General features: G+C 40.2%; 1 protein-coding gene across 1 annotated transcript in view; it reads left to right on the top strand.

The window, feature by feature from the left end:
- Window positions 1–20,846, top strand: part of LOC106599418 (BMP/retinoic acid-inducible neural-specific protein 3) — a 121,926-nt gene that overhangs the window by 33,989 nt on the left and 67,091 nt on the right. Inside the window, exon 2 of the mRNA XM_014190641.2 lies at window positions 15,228–15,555. Within this exon, the coding sequence (XP_014046116.1) occupies window positions 15,278–15,555 (278 nt within the window). The 5' untranslated portion in view covers window positions 15,228–15,277. The remainder of the gene's footprint in view (window positions 1–15,227; window positions 15,556–20,846) is intronic.

Below are 20,846 nucleotides of genomic sequence, written 5' to 3'. Positions count from 1 at the left end.
TCTAACATTGTGATTTGCATAGGCCTTTGAGGAACTCCTACATCTCTGTAAGCCTCATTGAAGCTACACAACTGTCAATGTTCAACCTAAACATGTGATGACAATACAACAGAACAAATGAACAGGAATGACATTACTATCACGGGTGGCCAAAAATAGCTATCTCAAAGCCCCTAAGCCATGCCTCCAATCTTCTGATTTGATTTGGGTCATATCTTAAAGTAATTGTCTATTGTTTTCAGATTTCTATGAAATATGACCTATATTTACTTACTATATCTAGGTTTCCATGCAATAGTTTTATGTGAAAAAAAAAAAATGCATAAAAAAATATATTTTCACAGCAGAGATGTGTTTCCATGAAATTGACCTGTTGTGGATAAAAGGCTATGCGTGATGACGTAATTCACATAAAAAATATTTTTGTACCAGATAAAGAATAGAAGTTAAATGGGTTTCCACCACATTTTCAAATCTACTGTTGGTCTTGTCCCCAAAAAAGCTTTCAGATACAGTGCGGGTGGATAGCCTACATGATATTATTATGGACAAAAGAGCGAGATCATTTTTACTTGTCAAAAGGCAGCTAAGCATCAATCATCATGTCTCCAGATTAAGACCATGGATATTTATTGGAAAGGAGCGTCAATCACAGAGTGTACTTTCACCACCTTTTGAAGTTCATCAGAACTTATTTAATCTATAGCCTAGTAAACGATATTCTTTCCCAAGTCATAGTGGGAGGACCACACAACATATCATCGCGTGACTCCAAGTTTACTTCAATATAGTTATTATAGCAATATTTGCGCATAAAGGAATTTCCATTTGTCACAGATTCCCCGTACGGCTGCTCATTTCGTTAAAAAAAAATATATATTTCACCTTTATTTAACCAGGTAGGCTACAACTGCAACCTGGCCAAGATAAAGCAAAGCAGTGCGACACAAACAACAGCACAGAGTTACACATGGAATAAACAAACATACAACATACATACAATAACACAATATAAAAAGTCTATATACAATGTGTGCAAATGAGGTAGGACAAGGGAAGTAAGGCAATAAGCATGCATCTAGTTTTACTTGCATTTAAGAGCAGTTGGAGCCCACAGAAGGAGAGTTGTATGGCATTGAAGCTCGTCTGAAGGTTACTTAACACAGTGTCCAAAGAAGGGTCAGAAGTATACAGAATGGTGTCGTCTGCGTAGAGGTGGATCAGAGAATCACCAGCAGCAAGAACGACATCATTAATGTATACAGAGAAAAGAGTCGGCCCGAGGATTGAACTCTGTGGCACCCCCATAGAGACTGCCCGAGGTCCAGACAACAGGCCCTCCGATTTGACACACTGAACTCTGTCTGAGAAGTAGCTGGGTAACCAGGCGAGACAGTCATTTAAGAAACCAAGGCTGTTGAGTCTGCCGATAAGAATGTGGTGATTGACAGAGTCGAAAGCCTTGGCCAGGTCAATGAATACAGCTGCACAGTATTGTCTCTTGTTGATGGCGGTTATGATATCGTTTAGGACCTTGAGCGTGGCTGAGGTGCACCCATGACGAGCTCGGAAACCAGATTGCATAGCGGAGAAGGTACGGTGGGATTCGAAATGGTCGGTGATCTGTATGTTAACTTGGCTTTCGAAGACCTTAGAAAGGCAGGGTAGGATAGATATAGTTCTGTAGCAGTTTGGGTCTAGAGTGTCTCCCCTTTGAAGAGGGGGATGACCGCGGCAGCATTCCAATCTTTGGGGATCTCAGACGATACGAAAGAGAGGTTGAACAAGCTAGTAATAGGGGTTGCAACAATTTTGGCAGATGGGCCCGGCTGATATGTAGTGGTCAAGATTTTGCAGTTCTTTCATAACATCAGCTATCTGGATTTGGGTGAAGGAGAATTGGGGGAGGCTTGGGCAAGTTGCTGTGGGGGGTGCAGGGCTGTTGACCGGGGTAGGGGTAGCCAGGTGGAAAGCATGGCCAGCCGTAGGAAAATGCTTATTGAAATTCTCAATTATAGTGGATTTATCGGTGGTGACAGTGTTTCCTAGCCTCAGTGCAGTGGGCAGCTGGGAGGAGGTGCACTTATTCTCCATGGACTTTAGTGTCCCAGAACTTTTTGGAGTTTGTGCTACAGGATGCAAATTTCTGTTTGAAAAAAATAGCCTTTGCTTTCCTAACTGCCTGTGTATTTTGGTTCCTAACTTCCCTGAAAAGTTGCATATCGCGGGGGCTATTCGATGCTAATGCAGTACGCCACAGGATGTTTTTTTGCTGGTCAAGGGCAGTCAGGTCTGGAGTGAACCAAGGGCTAGATCTATTCCTGGTTCAATGTTTTTTGAATGGGGCGTGCTTATTTAAGATGGTGAGGAAATGACTTTTAAAGAATAACCAGGCATCATCTACTGACGGAATGAGGTCAATATCCTTCCAGGATATTTCATGCACCAGTTCCGGAGGTCTACCTCACCAACCTCTAGGCTTCACTGAACTGTCTCATTACGCACACATGATTCCAATTCCCCTGATTAGTAATTGTATATACAGTTGAAGTCGGAATTTACATACACCTCAGCCAAATACATTTAAACTAATTTTTTCACAATTCCTGACATTTAATGTTAGTAAAAATTCCCTGTCTTAGGTCAGATAGGATCACCACTTTATTTTAAGAATGTGAAATGTCAGAATAATAGTAGAGAGAATGATTTACTTCAGCTTTTATTTATTTTGTCACATTCCCAGTGGGTCAGAAGTTTACATACACTCAATTAGTATTTGGTAGCATTGCCTTTAAATTGTTTAACTTGGGTCAAACGTTTCGGGTAGCCTTCCACAAGCTTCCCACAATAAGTTGGGTGAATTTTGGCCCATTCCTCCTAACAGAGATGGTGTAACTGCGTCAGGTTTGTAGGCCTCTTTGCACGCACACACTTTTTCAGTTCTGCCCACACATTTTCTATGGGATTGAGGTCAGGGCTTTATGATGGCCACTCCAATACATTGACTTTGTTGTCCTTAAGCCTTTTTGCCACAACTTTGGAAGCATGCTTGGTGTCATTGTCCATTTGGAAGACCCATTTGCGACCAAACTTTAACTTTCTGACTGATGTCTTGAGATGTTGCTTCAATATATCCACATATTTTCCCCTCCTCATGATGCCATTTATTTTGTGAAGTGCACCAGTCCCTCCTGCAGCAAAGTACCCCCACAACATGGTGCTGCCACCCCCATGTTTTACGGTTGGGATGGTGTTCTTCGGCTTGCAAGCCTCCCCCTTTTTACTCCCAACTTAACGATGGTCATTATGGCCAAACAGTTCTATTTTTGATTCATCAGACCAGAGGACATTTCTCCAAAAAGTACAATATTTGTCCCCATGTGCAGTTGCAAAGTGTAGTCTGGCTTTTTATGGCAGTTTGGAGCAGTGGCTTATTCCTTGCTGAGCGGCCTTTCAGGTTATATTGATATAGGACTCGTTTTACTGTGGATATAGATACTTTTGTACCTGTTTCCTCCAGCATCTTCACAGGGTCCTTTGCTGTTGTTCTAGGATTGATTTGCACTTTTCGCACCAAAGCACAGAACGCGTCTCCTTCCTGAGCGGTATGATGGCTGCGTGGTCCCATGGTGTTTATACTTGAATACGATTGTTTGTACAGATGAACGTGGTACGTTCAGGCGTTTGGGAATTGCTCCCAAGGATGAACCAGACTTGTGGAGGTCTACCATTTTTTTCTGAGGTCTTGGCTGATTTCTTTTGATTTTCCCATGATGTCAAGCAAAGAGGCACTGAGTTTGAAGGTAGGCCTTGAAATACATCCACAGGTACACCTCCAATTGACTCAAATGATGTCAATTAGCCTATCAGAAGCTTCTAAAGCCATGACATAATTTTCTGGAATTTTCCAAGCTGTTTAAAGTCACAGTCACCTTAGTGTATGTAAACTTCTGACCTACTGGAATTGTGATACAGTGAATTTTAAGTGAAATAATATGTCTGTAAACAATTGTTGGAAAAATGACTTGTGTCATGCACAAAGTAGATGTCCTAACCGACTTGCCAAAACTATAGTTTGTTAACAAGAAATTTGTGGAGTGGTTGAAAAACGAGTTTTAATGACTCCAACTTAAGTGTATGTAAACTTCCGACTTCAACTGTTTGTGCCCTCTGTTCACCCTTGTCTTGTCGGTTATTGTTCCCATGTCCGTTGGTCTTGTGAGTACCTGTGCTTTGTGGTTTCGGCTTTCGTGCTGTGTGTATTGTGTACTCGTTATTACTGTTCTCGTACTGTGTATTGTTGTGCACTTATTATTGAGAGTCTCGTCCCATGTTTTGTTATTACGGGTCTCGTCCCGTGTATTTATTGGAGGTTTAACCTCGCTCTTTTGTTTGGGTTACCTCCCTGTGTTTTTTATACGTGTTCGTTTTGGGCTTCATCCCTGTGCCTTTTCATGGCATGTTGTATTTTTGGGTGGAGTATTAAAACCCCCTATTACGTATTCCTGCGCCGGTCTCCAGTCATTTATACAAATACAATTACTGATCAGGGGAATTGGAATCAGGTGTGCTTAATGAGACAGTTCAGTGATGCCTGGAGTTCTCCGGAACTGGTGCACGGAATGAGCAGGAGTACCGGGGGAATCCGTGACACGATTTTTATTTTATTTCACCTTTATTTAACCAGGTAGGCCAGTTGAGAACAAGTTCTCATTTACAACTGCGATCTGGCAATCCATCTGTAAGGTTACAGACAAATTTGCTGTTTCCCTTGGGCCTGTTGTGAAATGTTACTTTACTCGCATAAAACGGTTAGATAGAAACATGGTGAATATGAGTGAAATAGTTTCCCTTTACATTTTTTTAAGTATGTTAAAAAGCAGCTTTTCAGTGTTGGAATGGTGTGGGCGTACCCCAACAACAGAATGGTGTGGTTGTATACTGGGATATTACAAATATTAATGCGAGTAGACTGCTGATTGGCCAGCTCATCCTGCTCTAGACCGCTGATTAGGATGTTTTTTTAAAGTGTTTTTCCACCTATTTATGCTTTGGCCACAAATAAGAGAATAGGGCGAGTCAACAACATTATTTGGGTATGAGTTAACACAATATGAACTATTGAAAGTGAGATTTACTTTAACCCAGTTACTTTAACCCAGAATCAACAACCCAACCTAGCTCTTTTTAAAGAAAACAACCCTACTAAGTGACCCATTGCCTCCAACCCAGGAGTTGGGTCATCCAAACAACCCAGCATTTTTAAGTGTAGGCTAGATTGAAGATACTGTAGCTACATAGCGACTTAAGACATCACCTAATAATTATCATTATAAGGAAACATCATTACCATCACAATAAACATTTCTGAAATAAAACAGGAGGCTACAGGAACAAATGTTGATTTATTCAACATTGCTATTAAAATTGCACTGATAGGAATGGGTAATTGTTTACAAATTGCTAGCTATCCGATAAATCCATTGCCGAAAACCTTCTGAGTCTGACAGCGCAACAAATCCATTGGTAAAATAAATTCAAAGTGCTCCGCACGCACCAGCAAAAAGGTTCCTCCGGGAACTTTTTGCTACATTGAAACATTAAAGGTTCCTCCAAGAACCCCTCAACTAACCAAAGGTGCAAATATTAACCCATTGACTGCAATGGTTTCTTGAGGAACTCCAGGGTTCAGATCACAGATGTGTGCCTTAAATTGAGTCTGAGCTGAACATGGAAAGCTAAAAGAATTTCAGAAAATGCCTGTGGATACTGGGTTTTTACTCAAAACAAAAATGCTGCTTCCTTGTTATCTCTTGATTCATATTTTTTATAGACTTTGGAATTCGGAAAGTTAATATCCACCGTGGGGCACAGTGGTACATCAGCTATAGGAGCGTGACAAATGTTCCCAATGTGTCAAATTAGACTAATGCAATTATCTTCTGGGAAGTGTTGAGGGAGAGCTGCCACAGCAAACCAGAAAATGGAATGATAGCATGTTCCTGTTTTTGGAACAAGCTTGTTCAGACAGAGTGAGTTTGACCCACTATAGAGTATGGCCTGTCAAAACAGAATTCAATAGCCAAGTCACATAAACTGAGGAAGGAACTACATTTTTTTCAATTATGGCCGGATGAATGTTGACTGGCACACAATACGAGGGGTTGCTAAGATGGCGAGAGAGAGAAAACGAGAGCGAGGGAGAGATAGAGAGGTGTTTGTTTTTGGTTGCTGAAGTCTCCAGAGGAATGGCTGGTTTAGAGAGAGAGGCACATGAGAGGAGTTGGCATGGTACCATTGCCGTTGGCCCTGAACTGTGCGCTGAACCTTGAGCACGTTGGTGGGTCGGACCTCCCCTGGGTTGGATATTGGATCAGTCTTGCCCTTGCATAATGATCTCTCACCATTATGCAGCTTAAAAAGATGTCCATCCATTTCCCTAAGAATTATACAAGGGGAGATATACTCATCATTGACATCCAGGCTAGGGTTTCTAATTGCACGATATCACTTCATGCCTTGCTGGTCAAAGCAACTGGAAAATATCAACAAATATAAACAAACTTTCCTAAGTTCCTAAAGATTTTTGTTTTTGTAAAGATACCTCTGCATTTTATAAGAACAAGTCTTAGGCCAATATGTTCAATAAAAGCAAACTGATTATTGTTGATTATTTTTTATACAAATCGTGTCTATATCATACGTACATTTAACAGGGTAGTTTTGGCATACCAGAACCTCCCAAAATTATATTGCATGAAGCATTATGTTGAGTTTTTCTCCATTAGTGTTCATTGACCCTGATAGAGTGATTCATCCTGCAGAAAAAGGCATTTATCTAAAAACCACGATGACAAGCCCTGCTACAGTCTGCTCATATTATTAAAGAGTGAGAAAACACACAACCACTTTAAACCATCACTCAGAGAAAATGATGTGTTGAATGACTATAGCAATTCTAATGAGCCTCAGGACAAATTTCAAATGCATTCAGTGTACCGGAAAACAACCTTCTATAAACTTTCATCTTCTCTCAAGCTTTGTGTTGGGAATATCTATTATGAAATACCCTGCTCCTCAGATATGAAGATTCTTCGTTTGATTGACCATTCTGTATGCAGAAACATTAGACTTTTTCCATGGAGAGTTTTGCGCCTTTTTATCCTCTCCCAGGCTCTAATAGATTCCACCTGTCTATGGCTGTAGCTTCTAGCTGACGATCACGATCACTTCCCTACTTTCTTCTCTCCAAAACATGCCGGACGGATATGTCTCCTTTACTCCAGAAGTATCACGAGATACGTGTGATTAAAATTCATGACCAAACTGACCATAAATGTTTTAGCAGGGGCTGAAATCAGTCACTACCCATCGGAATCATCAGATAGTCTTCCATGCCTGTTGGAACATAAAAACATTAACAATGTGCGGAATTGTGAAGATGATAAGCAGAGCTCTGGGCTCCATATTCTGCATGAATTCCAAGGTTGAGTATGAGATAGCAGATGAGAGACATATTGTATGTATTGCATGCTGTTCACTCAGTCTACAGCAGCAGCGGTGGGTGAGCATGCAAGCTGGGGGCAAGAATTACTTCACAAACACCTCAACAGTTTTGAAGGATGATAAACAACCATGGTAACAGAGCACAATTAATCACTCAAAACTGTGTACTTACATGTCATCATGTAAGTTGATGATAAAGATTGTGGGGGCTGTTTTGTTAGACTTCAGTGCAGCTTTTGACTTTATCGATCATATCTGCCGCTGGAAAAACGTACATGTATGTGTTATGGCTTTACATCCCCTGCTATATTGTGGATAATTGACATATTTTATTTCATCTTTATTTAACTAGGCAAGTCAGTTAAGTACAAATTGTTATTTACAATGACGGCCTAGGAACAGTGGGTTAACTGCCTTGTTCAGGGGCAGAACGACAGATTTTTACCTTGTCAGCTCGGGGATTCAATCTAGCAACCTTCCAGTTACTGGCCCAACGCTCTAACCACTAGGCAACCTGCCGCCCCAATAAAGAGTTAAGTGTCTAACAGAACAGGTGTTCAGGTGTTCTTTAATGGAAGCTTCTCCAACATAATCCAGGTAGAATAAGGAATTCCCCAGAGCAGTTGTCTAGGCCCCTTACTTTGTCACTGGTTTTAAGTAAAGCCAGTGTGTCTATGTATGCGGGTGACTCAACACTATACACGTCAGCTACTACAGCGACTGAAATGACTGCAACACTTAACAAAGAGCAGTAGTTTGTTTCAGAATGGGTTGCAAGGAATCAGTTTGTCCTAAATATTTCTAAACTAAAAGCATTAAAGCATCACTAAACCCTAAACCTCAACCAAATCTTGTAATAAATCATGTGGAAATTGAGCAAGTTGAGGTGGCTATACAGCTTGGAGTAACCCTGGATTGTAAACTGTCGTGGTCAAAACATATTGATACAACAGTAGCTAAGATGGAGAGAAGTCTGTCCATAATAAAGCGTTGCTCTACGTTCTTAACAGCACTATCAACAAGGCAGGTCCTACGGGCTCTGGTTTTGTCACACCTGGCCTACTGTTCAATCATGTGGCCAGGTGCCACAAAGAGGGACTTAGGAAAATTGCAATGGGCTCAGAACAGGGCAGCACAACTGGCCCTTGGATGTACACATAGTGGAAACATTAATAATATGCATGTCAATCTCTCTTGGCTCAAAGTGGAGGAGAGATTGACTTCTTCACTACTTGTATTTGTGAGAGGTATTGACATGTTGAAAGCACGGAGCTGTCTGTTTAAACGACTAGCACACAGCTCAGACACCCATGCAAACCCCACAAGACATGCCACCAGAGGTCTCTTCACAGTCCAGAACAGACTATGGGAGGAGCACAGTACTACATAGATCCATAACTACATGGAACTCTATTCCACATCAGGTAACTGATGCAAGCAGTAGAATCAGATTTAAAAAACGGATAAAAATACACCTTATGGAACAGCGTGGACTGTGAAGCAACACAAACATAGGCACAGACACATGCATACATACACATGGATTTTGTGCTGTAGATATGTGGTAGTGGAGTAGAGGCCTGAGGGCACACACTTAGTGTGTTGTGTATTATAATTTATAACTTCATTTTGCCAGACCCCAGCAAGAGGGGATCCATAACAAATACAAAAAAGATATAAATCGGCTTCAAAAGCAACCAAAATGATATTACTTTATAACAATACACCCCTCACAGAGAAAATTTGGGAATATTAGCCCAAAATCTTTATATGATAGAGTAACTCTAATATACTTTTACTTCTGGCTCTAGATTGCTTCAGGCTTTAAAAATCAGTAAAATGATCTGGTAGTGATGAGCCGTGGGCACTGATTCATGGTCATGGATTTATTGAAAAGAGGAACGTCTCTGCATATCTGCATTCTCTCTAACGCAAGCACCACACACACACACACACACACACACACACACACACACACACACACACACACACACACACACACACACACACACACACACACACACACACACACACACACACACACACACACACACACACACACACACACACACACACACACAAAGAAGTCAATACTTGCTAGCCTTAAGGCACATTGTGGGTACTTTCTGCTTTTGTGTTACATTTTAACCTTTAGAGTCAACCTTTTAAATCTCCCCTATGTTCTCATTCAGAATCAACAAGATTGGAGAGTAAAGTAAAGTTTTAAAGGAGATGCGTAATATAAATCAAACTGTTCTGCTAGGTTTCTCCTTTGCAGAACAAGGGACTGGTACTGTGCCATCTCTCACATGAATCAAATAGAATTGATGTGCCCTAAAAGGTAGTTCAAATATACATGAAGCTGATACATTATATAAAACTATCTGAATATTTAATGAAAATATCAACAGAGAAGCACAAGAGCTCCTCGTGGCTTTTCTTGAAAATAAGATCTCATCAACCCTTTCAAAGCTAGCCATCAACCCATGGCTCATGGCTTTTCTGAAATGGATTCAGCATAAGCACAACTGACACCCACATCAGTGTCTTTCTAAATCAAGATGATTGTGGCCTTGCAATTGGCCTTGATTAGCTATTACCACTGAAACAATTACCATGACAATGAACATCACATGTATAGATGACAGACAATATGGTTTGTTACATGTTTTCAACATACTGATGAGACCAGGTTGACAGTTGCATCATGAAAATGGGAAATGTTACACATTCTGAAATTGCAAAATGCATTACGATTGAATTTAGCTTTTGATTGATGTTCTGCTGTTTAAAAAAGAAATGTAAACATGTATCCCACCTTTGGATATTTCCTTCAATACCTCAGTAGATACTGTATATAATTAAAGTTTACAGAGGCTATTCAAACTGAGGCCCTGCTGTGCTCTCAATTACCAAATGTGTGTGTATTGTTCTTGGCAGGAATTCTACAACCTCCCATGTCACTGTGGACCTATTGGGGGATTAGTCAACAAACTAATAAAGAGTTGTTGCAATGTGCAGATGGACTTTTTATGGAGACAGTGTTACCCACAGTAAGCAGCTTGGGTAATTATCTGGGCTATGTATTTTCAGAGTGATGTATAGCCAATTACACTATACGTGGCTTTGTGTTTATGGAGAAACGACGGCAGATGGACAGGTGAAGCAATAACACATATTCGATCCTTTAGTACTTTGGGATTTTCTTAAAATCAAACAGTTGGAAAATATGAAACCTCCTAAAGACAGATTGGTGTTTCTTAATTATCAAGTGCTATAGAAATGTTGCAGGTACTGATGGTCCTAATTGCCCATATGGTTGTTTGCTTAACTTTGGCTCCGTCGGAGACCCCGATGTAGATCTAACAGTAATATTTAGCTTGACTCCTCTCTGGCTAGCTTTTAAGCCTTATCTCTGGAGACCATCTGCCCTGTGTAATGCTGACTGTACTCTGTATTAATGTGCAGTTAATAGGTAAGCACCTGCTTTCCTGTTTGAAATGTGTGGCATCTCACTTTTAAGTGCCCTGAACAATGAGGTGTGGCTGAGAATCAGATTATTTTTACATTAATGCTTTTTCACGCCCTCCTAATTGTTTTAGCTGATTAACTTGGCATGCTTACGGTTTTTAATTAAGGCTCTTTTTCATTTTCAAGATTATGGCTTTTATTTATTTATTTATCTTACATCTTGCAAGACAGTTACCTGGGGGCAAACTTTTACTGGAAGGATGAGATTTGAATCATCTTCATGGTTAGAAAGAAACTGCTCATAAATTATTATCATATTGAAGTTACTGAGCAAGATGTACGACCTTCAATCAAATAAAATCAATCTTTATTTATAAAGCACATTTCTGGAATGGAATGCAATGTGCTTTATAGGGGAAAAAAACGAATAAAAAACCATAGAAAATAAAAGCTGAAATATTATAACTACACAACAAATATAAGATTAAAAAAAAACTAAAGAATGACACAAACGGAACAATTAAAACTCACCCTAAGGAAAAGCAAAGCAAAAAATGTGTTTTAAGATCTCCCCCCTCAGGTTCTCTGGCAGGCTATTCCAGAGGCTGAGGGCATAATAACTAAAGGCTGCCTCTCAATGGCTCTTGGTCCTAGGAAGTTTAATCAGGAAGTTCTGTGCTGTTTCGCTGCTTGGCAACATCCAACCAGCAACTCTGATATAAAAAAAAACAACATCCCACAGCTTGATGCAGGGAATGTTTTTTGGCAATGGTAGATTTTTATTTTTGAGGAAAAGAAAACATGTGCATCTGAGGGACCTGGTCTGCCTTTTAATTATCTTTAAATGAGTGGGATACCTCGCATGTTTAAACACATACAGTATAGCTTTTGGGTTGGAATCACGATGCTATCGGTGCAGTGCAGCTCGGCTCATAAGGACACAAATCTTGCGGAACCAATATATATAACAGCTGTTTGGCTTACCATAGCGTAGGAGGTGTACTCCTCATAATTGCTCTCATCCTTTCATCAAACCACGCTTAAACAAATTGCTAGGCTGGAACTGATGGAAAGTTCTGCCTTGGCTGACAGTTTTCATAATAGTGTCATAGTAGAAACCCACCAACCTGGTACTATGCATTCACTTTGTTGCATAAAGCAATCCACCCTCAGCATGCAGCGATACAGAAATATTGTGGGACAGCTGGCGGGGTTGCTGAGTAGTTAAAACACTGAGTATGAGTACCTGAGTTCAAGAGGACATCTGGCCTTCTGGTAATGGGACTACACCTGCTCTACTGGGCCTGGCCATGAGGCAGGTGTCTGCCTACACTCACAAACAAAACCTTATTAAGTCAGACCCAATAAGGACTCACAGCTGCACTCATTGCCATGCACACATTACTGGGTAGATCTTACAGGTATAGCATATACTATGTGCTCATTAAGCCACTGACCTGCCTGATACTGTGCCTTATGATATCCAGTATAAAGCAGGGAAGAAACACACAATTTTTAGGCTTTCTCCTAATGTATGGTCATTGACGATGTGCAGGTGTGTGTGTCTGAGTGTGCGTGCACGCGTGGGTGAGAGTGTGCGCGTGTGGTATTTAGGGGTGTTGGCCACTGTGAACATTAACCACCTGCAAAACTTGGTGAATGCTACAAATGTGAATGGCACAAAAGGTGCCCAGTTCCCCAGACCATACTTGTCTGAAATTTTATTTCTAAGTGAGAGGCGGTAAAATGGTTTTCTATTCCAACCGCCCTCGTACCTCCATACTGAATTCAAGACGTGTGTCTTCTCCTTGGTTTTCCTCGTGGGTAGAAAGGGTAAATAGGAAGGTACCTGAATTATGCAAGATGAACATTAAATGTCAAGGCTAAATTCAGTTTTTCCTCCATTGTCTCACTGGCATTTCTAGGATGTTCTATGCATTTTATAATTAGGAAGAACCTCAAGAGAGGAGCAATAAGCCCTGGGATGGAGATCTCAGTAAGAGGTGTTGCTTTTAGAACATAGACTCATTTGAAAGGCAAATTTCAAGCAAGATTGGAAAGTCAGCACTATACTGTTTATGAATCAGCTGTGGCTCGTTTTCCCCTCTAGCTTCATGAGATGACAACCATCATATAGGAAAGACTTTCATCGTGTGAGAAAAACTACACCGCAAGTCATATTTTATTTATGCCAAAGTAGAATTTACACTTGGATTCAGCATGATGAAATAGCATTAAAATCTCATCTCCTGTTTACAACTGCAAAGCCCAACTGTGAAAAGGAAAGTTATAATAGAGTCTTGGCTGTATGGGATACAGGCAATGCAGGGGTACAGGGAGGGATGGAGGGAGGGGGGGATTATACAGAATGAAAGGAAATGTGAAAGCAGCAGCAGCTGCCACACAGCTTCTCCTCTTTACTGGATCTCTCCCAAATGGCACCCTATTCCCTATATAGTGCACTACTTTCGACTAGAGCCCTATAGAGCCCTGGTCAAAAGTGCACCAAATAGAAAATATGCTACCATTTGGGACACAAAAGGGTTTATTCCCCAGTGGAGTGTGCCGTGTGCAATGAGAGAGATACTGTTTTATACAGGCCCTATCTTGATGAGTGGGCAGGCAGATGATAGGTATTTGAATTATTAACTACTGTGATGCACAAAGGTGAAATAAAGTATTCAATATTATTTCATAGTGATTAATTCTCTACGTAATGAATATTTTGTATCATCATAGCCTTTGAAATAATGTATGGAATTCAGATCATTTGGAATGCCAGGTGCTTCAAGACAGGATCACAATACATCACATTTTACAATTATACAGACAGATTTATCTTTCACATTGCAAAACAAGAGTGAGCGACTTGTAAGATGTGAGGTGTTCACAGAATAATGGTGGTTTGTGTTCTATGTAATGAACAACATGAACTAGGAGGCTTATGTATATGTGAGATACAATAAATCAACAATTACTCCTGAGCAGTATTGAAGGATGCACATTATACTTACTATATGTAATTACTCTACAAAGTAGCAACATTGTTAATAGAATACTGTGACTCAAGTAATTCTAACGTTACCACACAGGTATAAGAGCAACTTTTTGTAAAGTGTTACCTTTTATACTGTCTAGTATAAAGTGGAGTTGATGAGGTTCCCTTTTTCAAAGCTTGATCCTGCATACTTTTTCCAAGTTAGTTGCCTATTATAATTATTAATTAGATAAATTACCTAAATAATTGCCTATTAAAACATAACATAATCCCATGGTACTCTCTGATTCAGAGGGGTTGGGTTAAATGCAGAAGACACATTTCAGTTGAAGGCATTCAGTTGTACAACTGATTAGGTATCTCCCTTTCCCTTTACAAGTGTAAATTAAAGAAAGGTTATTTACTGTCTAAACATGCATTTTGCTCTCTCAAATTAATTTCCATTGTGTTATTTATCAAAATTAGTCCCATATCACTTGTACAGTTTGTTCTAGCTTGTTCTATTCTTGGGCCTGAATGTTTGATTGTGCACTGCAGATTTAACACTACATACAGTAACTTATTAATAAATAACAAAAACGTACCACCCTCTTTTTTTAAGGACGCTTCAGACATGATTGCAATTCTTATTTTGTCATAACAGCTTTGGATAATTGAGTGTGTCCTCACTTTTGTCAGCCTAAACAATCCAACAACGGCAACTTAGACCAACAGTAGATCTATACTTGGTGTAAAGCTAGGTCCTCTTTTCAAGAGCAAGGTCCTTATTTATACCTAACAATTATGTTTTCATGTGATTTTGTCCGCCCACACAAACTTGAAAGCACAACTAAAAGCATCTACCTATGAGTGGATTATACCTAGCAGTAGGTTTTTGACCATGGTAAAGAGCGCTTCTGCAAAAAATAACACAGTGTGTTTTATTGAATTGAGACCTAAAATCTGTATTTTCTTTTAATTCCTTGGTGTATAGCTTCCCAACGCTAGCCAGAGAAAGGCTCTTACAGTGTTGTTAGTACAGGTTAAGATTGAAAGTCTAGCCAGTTGTACTATTACATTTTTGTCTATGGAAAAGAAAGTTACTGCATGTGTGTTTAATTGAATTGATCCCTAAGGGAAGCGAAGGCTGTGAGGCGGATACATAAGCTAAATCTATGCAAGTGATACAAGCGTAGTGTCTGTGTTTTTCTATTATTTCAAGTTGTCCTCTGAATTGAGCCCTAAAACATGTTCTCTCTCTTTTCCTTCATAGGTCAGGAGGGATTAGTTGAAGAATGCTGGTCCCAGGTGCCCAACAGGAAGATGGTGATGCGTTGGCCGAGAGCCACAGCTGTTAGATGGTTGCTGTTGATGCTCGTATGGCAGTGGACAGTGCTGGGCCACCTCGGCTGGGTTCTGGCCCTGGCTGAGGGGCAGCAGAGTAACAACCCCTCGCTCACTGCTGCCAGCACCGGACACCAGAGTGGCGACCAATTGGATTGGCTGCTGTCTGAGAAGGGACCTTTCCACCGTTGTCCGGAATACACAGAGTTCAAAGAACGCTTCCAGCAAGGCTTCTCCACACGCTATAAGATCTACAGGTGAGAATCTAGAGGCAAAGTGCGCGTGTTTGAATGTTGCTGTACTGTACCAATCAAGAGCCATTATGACCCTTCCATCCCATTAAATTATTTTTCAACATTTATTTTCAATTCATTAACTTTATTCTAAATGTAATACCAAATGTGATGTAGTCTTTCTGATAAGCCTTCAATTTACATTTTAATTTCCTCAGCTTAGAATATATATTGTAATGAAACAGAGGCAGGGAGCAGGTCTCGAAACCTCGACCTTCTAGCCCGAAGTCCAGCGCGCTATCGACTGTGCCCCAAAAGCATGCTCGTACGGCAGAGTCGATATCCGCTCTTATAAACCCAGGGTCGTTACAATATTTTACTCTGACCCTTCCATGCATTTTATTCATGCATTTTACTTTCCTCCATCACACAGCCTCCATTACATTTTCTTTTGTTGTTGCTGCATGCTCTCCATGGTGCTACACTCACCTGAGTCAAATTATAGCTCCAGATTACTGGAAACATATTTTCTGCTGTGATGTTAATGCTACTTGAGTGTGGGAATCTTGAAGGGGTATAGGTGCATTTATTTACTGTAAGAAAGAGATATTTGTCTCTTTAGAAACCAATTTATTCAGAAATCTGTCACAGTTTTCTTCTCATACAACTTGAAATGATAGCTTTCAATTGCAGATGTTCTGAGTATAGCTAGCCGTGATAGGTGTAGTTTTCTGACAGAAGTTGGATGGATCACGCTTCTCTTTCATGCTCTGGGACAGTGCTAGAAATGACTAGGACAAGGAACTGAAATGCAGAAGAATGCCTGCAGATCTGTGATGGAATCAGGCAGAGAGCACAGCCAGTACTGTTTGAAAGGTTGTCTAGCAGTGTGTGTGTGTTGTGTTTGTGTGTGTTAGAGTGCACTGTTGTCCGACCAACACCTCAGTCATCGATGGACATAAATTAGGTTTCCCCCACAAGCCATTTGTGCTGCCAAGGCCTTTTTATATGTTAACTGATCTCATTAAAGGACACCCAGAGGGAAAGTAAGTGTGTAAATCTGCCCATTACGAATAGGGAACACCAACTGGGTTATATAGAGGAAGGCTGATTTTATTCCCCCTCTCTGCCTGGTCACAGCTGCCCTACGGGTGGTTCACTGAAATTTTTCTGCCAAGGCAAACTCAGTCATCCTTGCTGTTACTTTCTGAAGTGAAGGGACTTTGTCCTATTTGAAAGGCAAGCCTAACATTGTTTAATATTTCATGTTTGCCAAGTTCAAGTGTTGTGCATTGAGATTCTGTAAGTGCCATTGACATGGTAACTACACTGAACATAAATATAAACGCAACATGTAAAGTGTTGGTCTCGTGTTTCATGAGCTAAAATAAAAGATACGCACAAAAAGCTTATTTCTGTTTACATACGTGTTAGTGAGCATTTCTCCTTTTCCAACATAATCCATCCACCTGGTGTGGCATATCAAGAAGCTAATTAAACAACATGATCATTACACAGGTACACTTTGTGCTGGGGACAATAAAAGGCACTCTAAAATGTGTAGTTTTGTCACACAACACAATGTCACAGATGTCTCAAGTTTTGAGGGAGCGTGTCATTGGCATGCTGACTGCAGGAATGTCCACCAGAGCTGTTGCCAGGGAATTGAATGTTCAAATCAAATTTTATTGGTCACATATACATGGTTAGCTTAGGTTATTGCGAGTGTAGCGAAATGCTTGTTCATTTCTCTACCATAAGCTGCCTTCAACGTCGTTTTAGAGAATTTGACAGTACGTCCAACTGGCCTCACAACCGCAGACCACGTGTATGGGAGTGCCCCATGGTGGCAGTGGGGTTTTGGTATGGTCAGGCATAAGTTACAGACAACAAACACAACTGCATTTTATCAATGGCAATTTGAGAGATACCGTGACGAGATCCTGAGGTGCATTATTGTGCCATTCATCCACCTCCATCACCTCATCTTTCAGCATGAGAATGCACAGCCACATGTTGCAAGGATCTGTACACAATTCCTGAAACCTGAAAATGGCCCAGTTCTTCCATGGCCTGCATAGTCACCAGACATATCACGCATTGAGCATGTTTGGGATGCTCTGGATCGACGTGTACGACAGCGCGTCCCAGTTCCCGCCAATATCCAGCCACTTCGCACAGCCATTGAAGAGAAATAGAACAACACCCCACAGGTCCCAATCAACAGCCTGATCAACTCTATGCGAAGGAGATGTGTCGCGCTGCATGAGGTAAATGGTGGTCATACCAGATACTGGTTTTCTGATCTACGTCGCTACCTTTTTTTTAAGGTATCTGTAACCAACAGATGCATATCTGTATTCCCAGTCATGTGGAATCTATAGATTAGGGCCTAATGAATTTATTTCAATTGACTGATTTTCTTATATGAAACGTAACACAGTAAAATCTTTGAAATTGTTGCACGTTGCATTTATATTTTTGTTCAGTATACATAGCATGTATTTACTATGCCTGTGAAATGTGTAAAGATATATGTGATTTGAGTTTCGAGGAGCCCCCATGCCAATGAATAAATTGAATGTGAGGGTCACAGGGGGAAGGATGCTTAAATTCCCTGCAGAATCTAGCTATGGTGATTGTCAAACAAAGAGCTTCTGCTGCTGCTGGTGTCTTGCAAGGTTTCTCTCACAGACGAGGTTTGCAACTCAATAGATATCCCTTTGAAATAATGGTCTGATGAATAAATACAATTGTATTTCATGTGGTCCATACATAATGAACCACTTTAAAACAAGATAGAGAAGCAGCCCTTTTTGCAGCTTGGGTACTGTTCTTTCATTGGCCTTCATTTGGTAGGAAATAGGAAAGAAAGGGAAGGATGTTTATAATATCCAGACAGGAAAATACTCTCCCAGGAGGTGTTTTGGGATGATAGATGCGTTCCCTTAAGAAACATTACTGTTGGCTCATTGCGCTTTTGGTGCCATGAGAGGTGGCAGAACTGACAGCCTATAGGGACCATACTAAGCCCATCCAGGCCCCTATGGCTCTTGTAACTGGTAACAGCTCATTCTGGAGGCAACAAGAGCTGTCAAGACAATAAAATAAGAAATGAGACATTGTCACAAATGATTACGTCAGGAGGTATAATGCTGGTAGAGAAATCTGAAACATTTCTGATAAAGAAGAGCATTTTCTAAATAAAGGAAAGATGATTAATGACTGAAATGTCTGGCAACTATAGATTTTTCAGGAACTGAAATGTGATTTGTGAGAGATTGGTGTCGGGTTCTGAGGCACTCCAGCATTGTGTAGATGACTTGATGTAATTTCCAACACTCTACACTAACCAAAATCAAATTTCACATTATGTATTGAATTTATGTTTTGCCTTCAAGCATATGAGTTTTGCTGACTAGTATTTCTATTTTGGCATTGTGTTGTGCTGTTTCAGTTTTTGCTGAAAGCGTAATTTTGTTATTTCGTATTGGCTTAATGTTACTGTTTTTTGTAATCTTTCTTTAAAATGAATGTGTAAGGCTTTCAAAATACAATACAGCCCTTCAGTACAAAGAGTAGCTAAACTTATTTTCAAAGTGATTCTTTCAAAAACCAGACATCAGTTGTTCAATTCAGGTTCAGTAAAGGGACTGTTGGTTTCAGGGTGAATATAAAAACATTAACTAGAAATTAATGTGACAAACTGCCTGTCTGTAGGGGCTGTCTTCAGGAATGGACCAAAATGCAGCAGAGTTAGTATTCATCTTTCAATTTAATTAGAAAGAACACTATAACAAACAAAACAATGAAACTGACAGCCAACAGTCCTGTCAGGTGCAAACACACTAAACAAGAAACAATTACCCACAAACCCCAGTGACAAACAACTCCTACATATGTGACTCCCAATCAGGAACAACGATTCCCAGCTGTTCCTGATCAGGAGTCACAAGACACACACCAGACTGCCACGTCCTGACCCCCAAACTACTACACCAGCTCCATCTGCTGGTCAGGACGTGACACTGTCTCACATCAGGTCAGACAGGAGGGACAATTGATTAAATTTCCTATTTTCTTATCAGCCATTTTCCATAATGTTAGTTTTTGATGGAATTGTATATCAAGTGTGGCTAAAACTGTTTCTGAAATCTGAAGTGTGTCCATGATATGAATACATTGTCTGAGGGACAAATGTATTTGCTGTTTTTCATTTTCCAGCTTTTTATTCGATTGCCTCCGGCAACACAGTTGAGGAATCTAATTACTCTGTTGAATTCTGTGACTCCCCATGTACAATTAACAGGCTTCATTTGAATTCTAATTGAGAATCAGAATGTGCTATTCAACTTGGGAAAATAGATGTTTTTAGCCACTCCTATTGTCTAAACCTGTGCTATTTCAGTAATGTATTTTGAGAAAGTCTTTGTATATCTGCATCAAAGAGGTTTCTGCAAGTTGCAACACCATAGTACTTTTGTCCAGACCAGACCAGCCCTGTCTGGCCCTGAAAAATTGTGAGAATCAATTTCAAAAGTGTACTTGAAAAGTCTTCCAAGAAATTGCTACAATACTTCACAAAAACACATTGAAATGATAGAACGCCTCCTCAGTTGATGAGGGCCAAATATTAATAAGCTGGAAACCCAGTTTTCAGCTTCCAGAGGAAATGGGGCAGATCAACCATTCCCCTCTTGCCTCTCAAAATAGCTCACAGAAATCTAACATGGAAAGAGAGTCATTCAACACCTTGATTTGCCAGTGTGTGGCTAATATATATGGCAAGCAGCTGTTGTGATCCAGGTTAAACCCATACCTACTGTACAGTAGGTGATATTTTGCATGGCTTTAGGCTGCTTTATGCAACCATGCTTTATGAAGAAAAACATCTAAATCAACGCAGCTGTGGAATACAGCCTCATCTGCAAGAGCTGATAAATATACAGTGAGCTCCAAAAGTAAAAAATTACTTTTTGTACATAGTCCCCCCATTTTCGGGGATCAAAAGTATTGGGATAAATTCACTTACGTGTATTAAAGTAGTCCAAAGTTTAGTATTTGGTCCCAAATTCCTATCACGAAATGATTACATCAAGCTGGTGACTCTACAAACTTGTTGGGTGCATTTGCTGTTTGTTTTGGTTGTGTTTTAGATTATTTTGTGCCCAATACAAATGAGTACAGAGCCAAAACAACAAAAAATGTATCACTGTCCCAATACTTTTGGAGGTCACTGTAGATATAGACAATGTAATGAACTCATTAAACATTACCTTCCATGTTGTAACTGAAACTAACTTAGGGGTAACACT

Source organism: Salmo salar, chromosome ssa03, assembly GCF_905237065.1.
Source record: "Salmo salar chromosome ssa03, Ssal_v3.1, whole genome shotgun sequence".
Lineage (NCBI taxonomy): Eukaryota > Metazoa > Chordata > Actinopteri > Salmoniformes > Salmonidae > Salmo > Salmo salar.
This window is presented reverse-complemented; position numbering and strand designations above follow the sequence as displayed.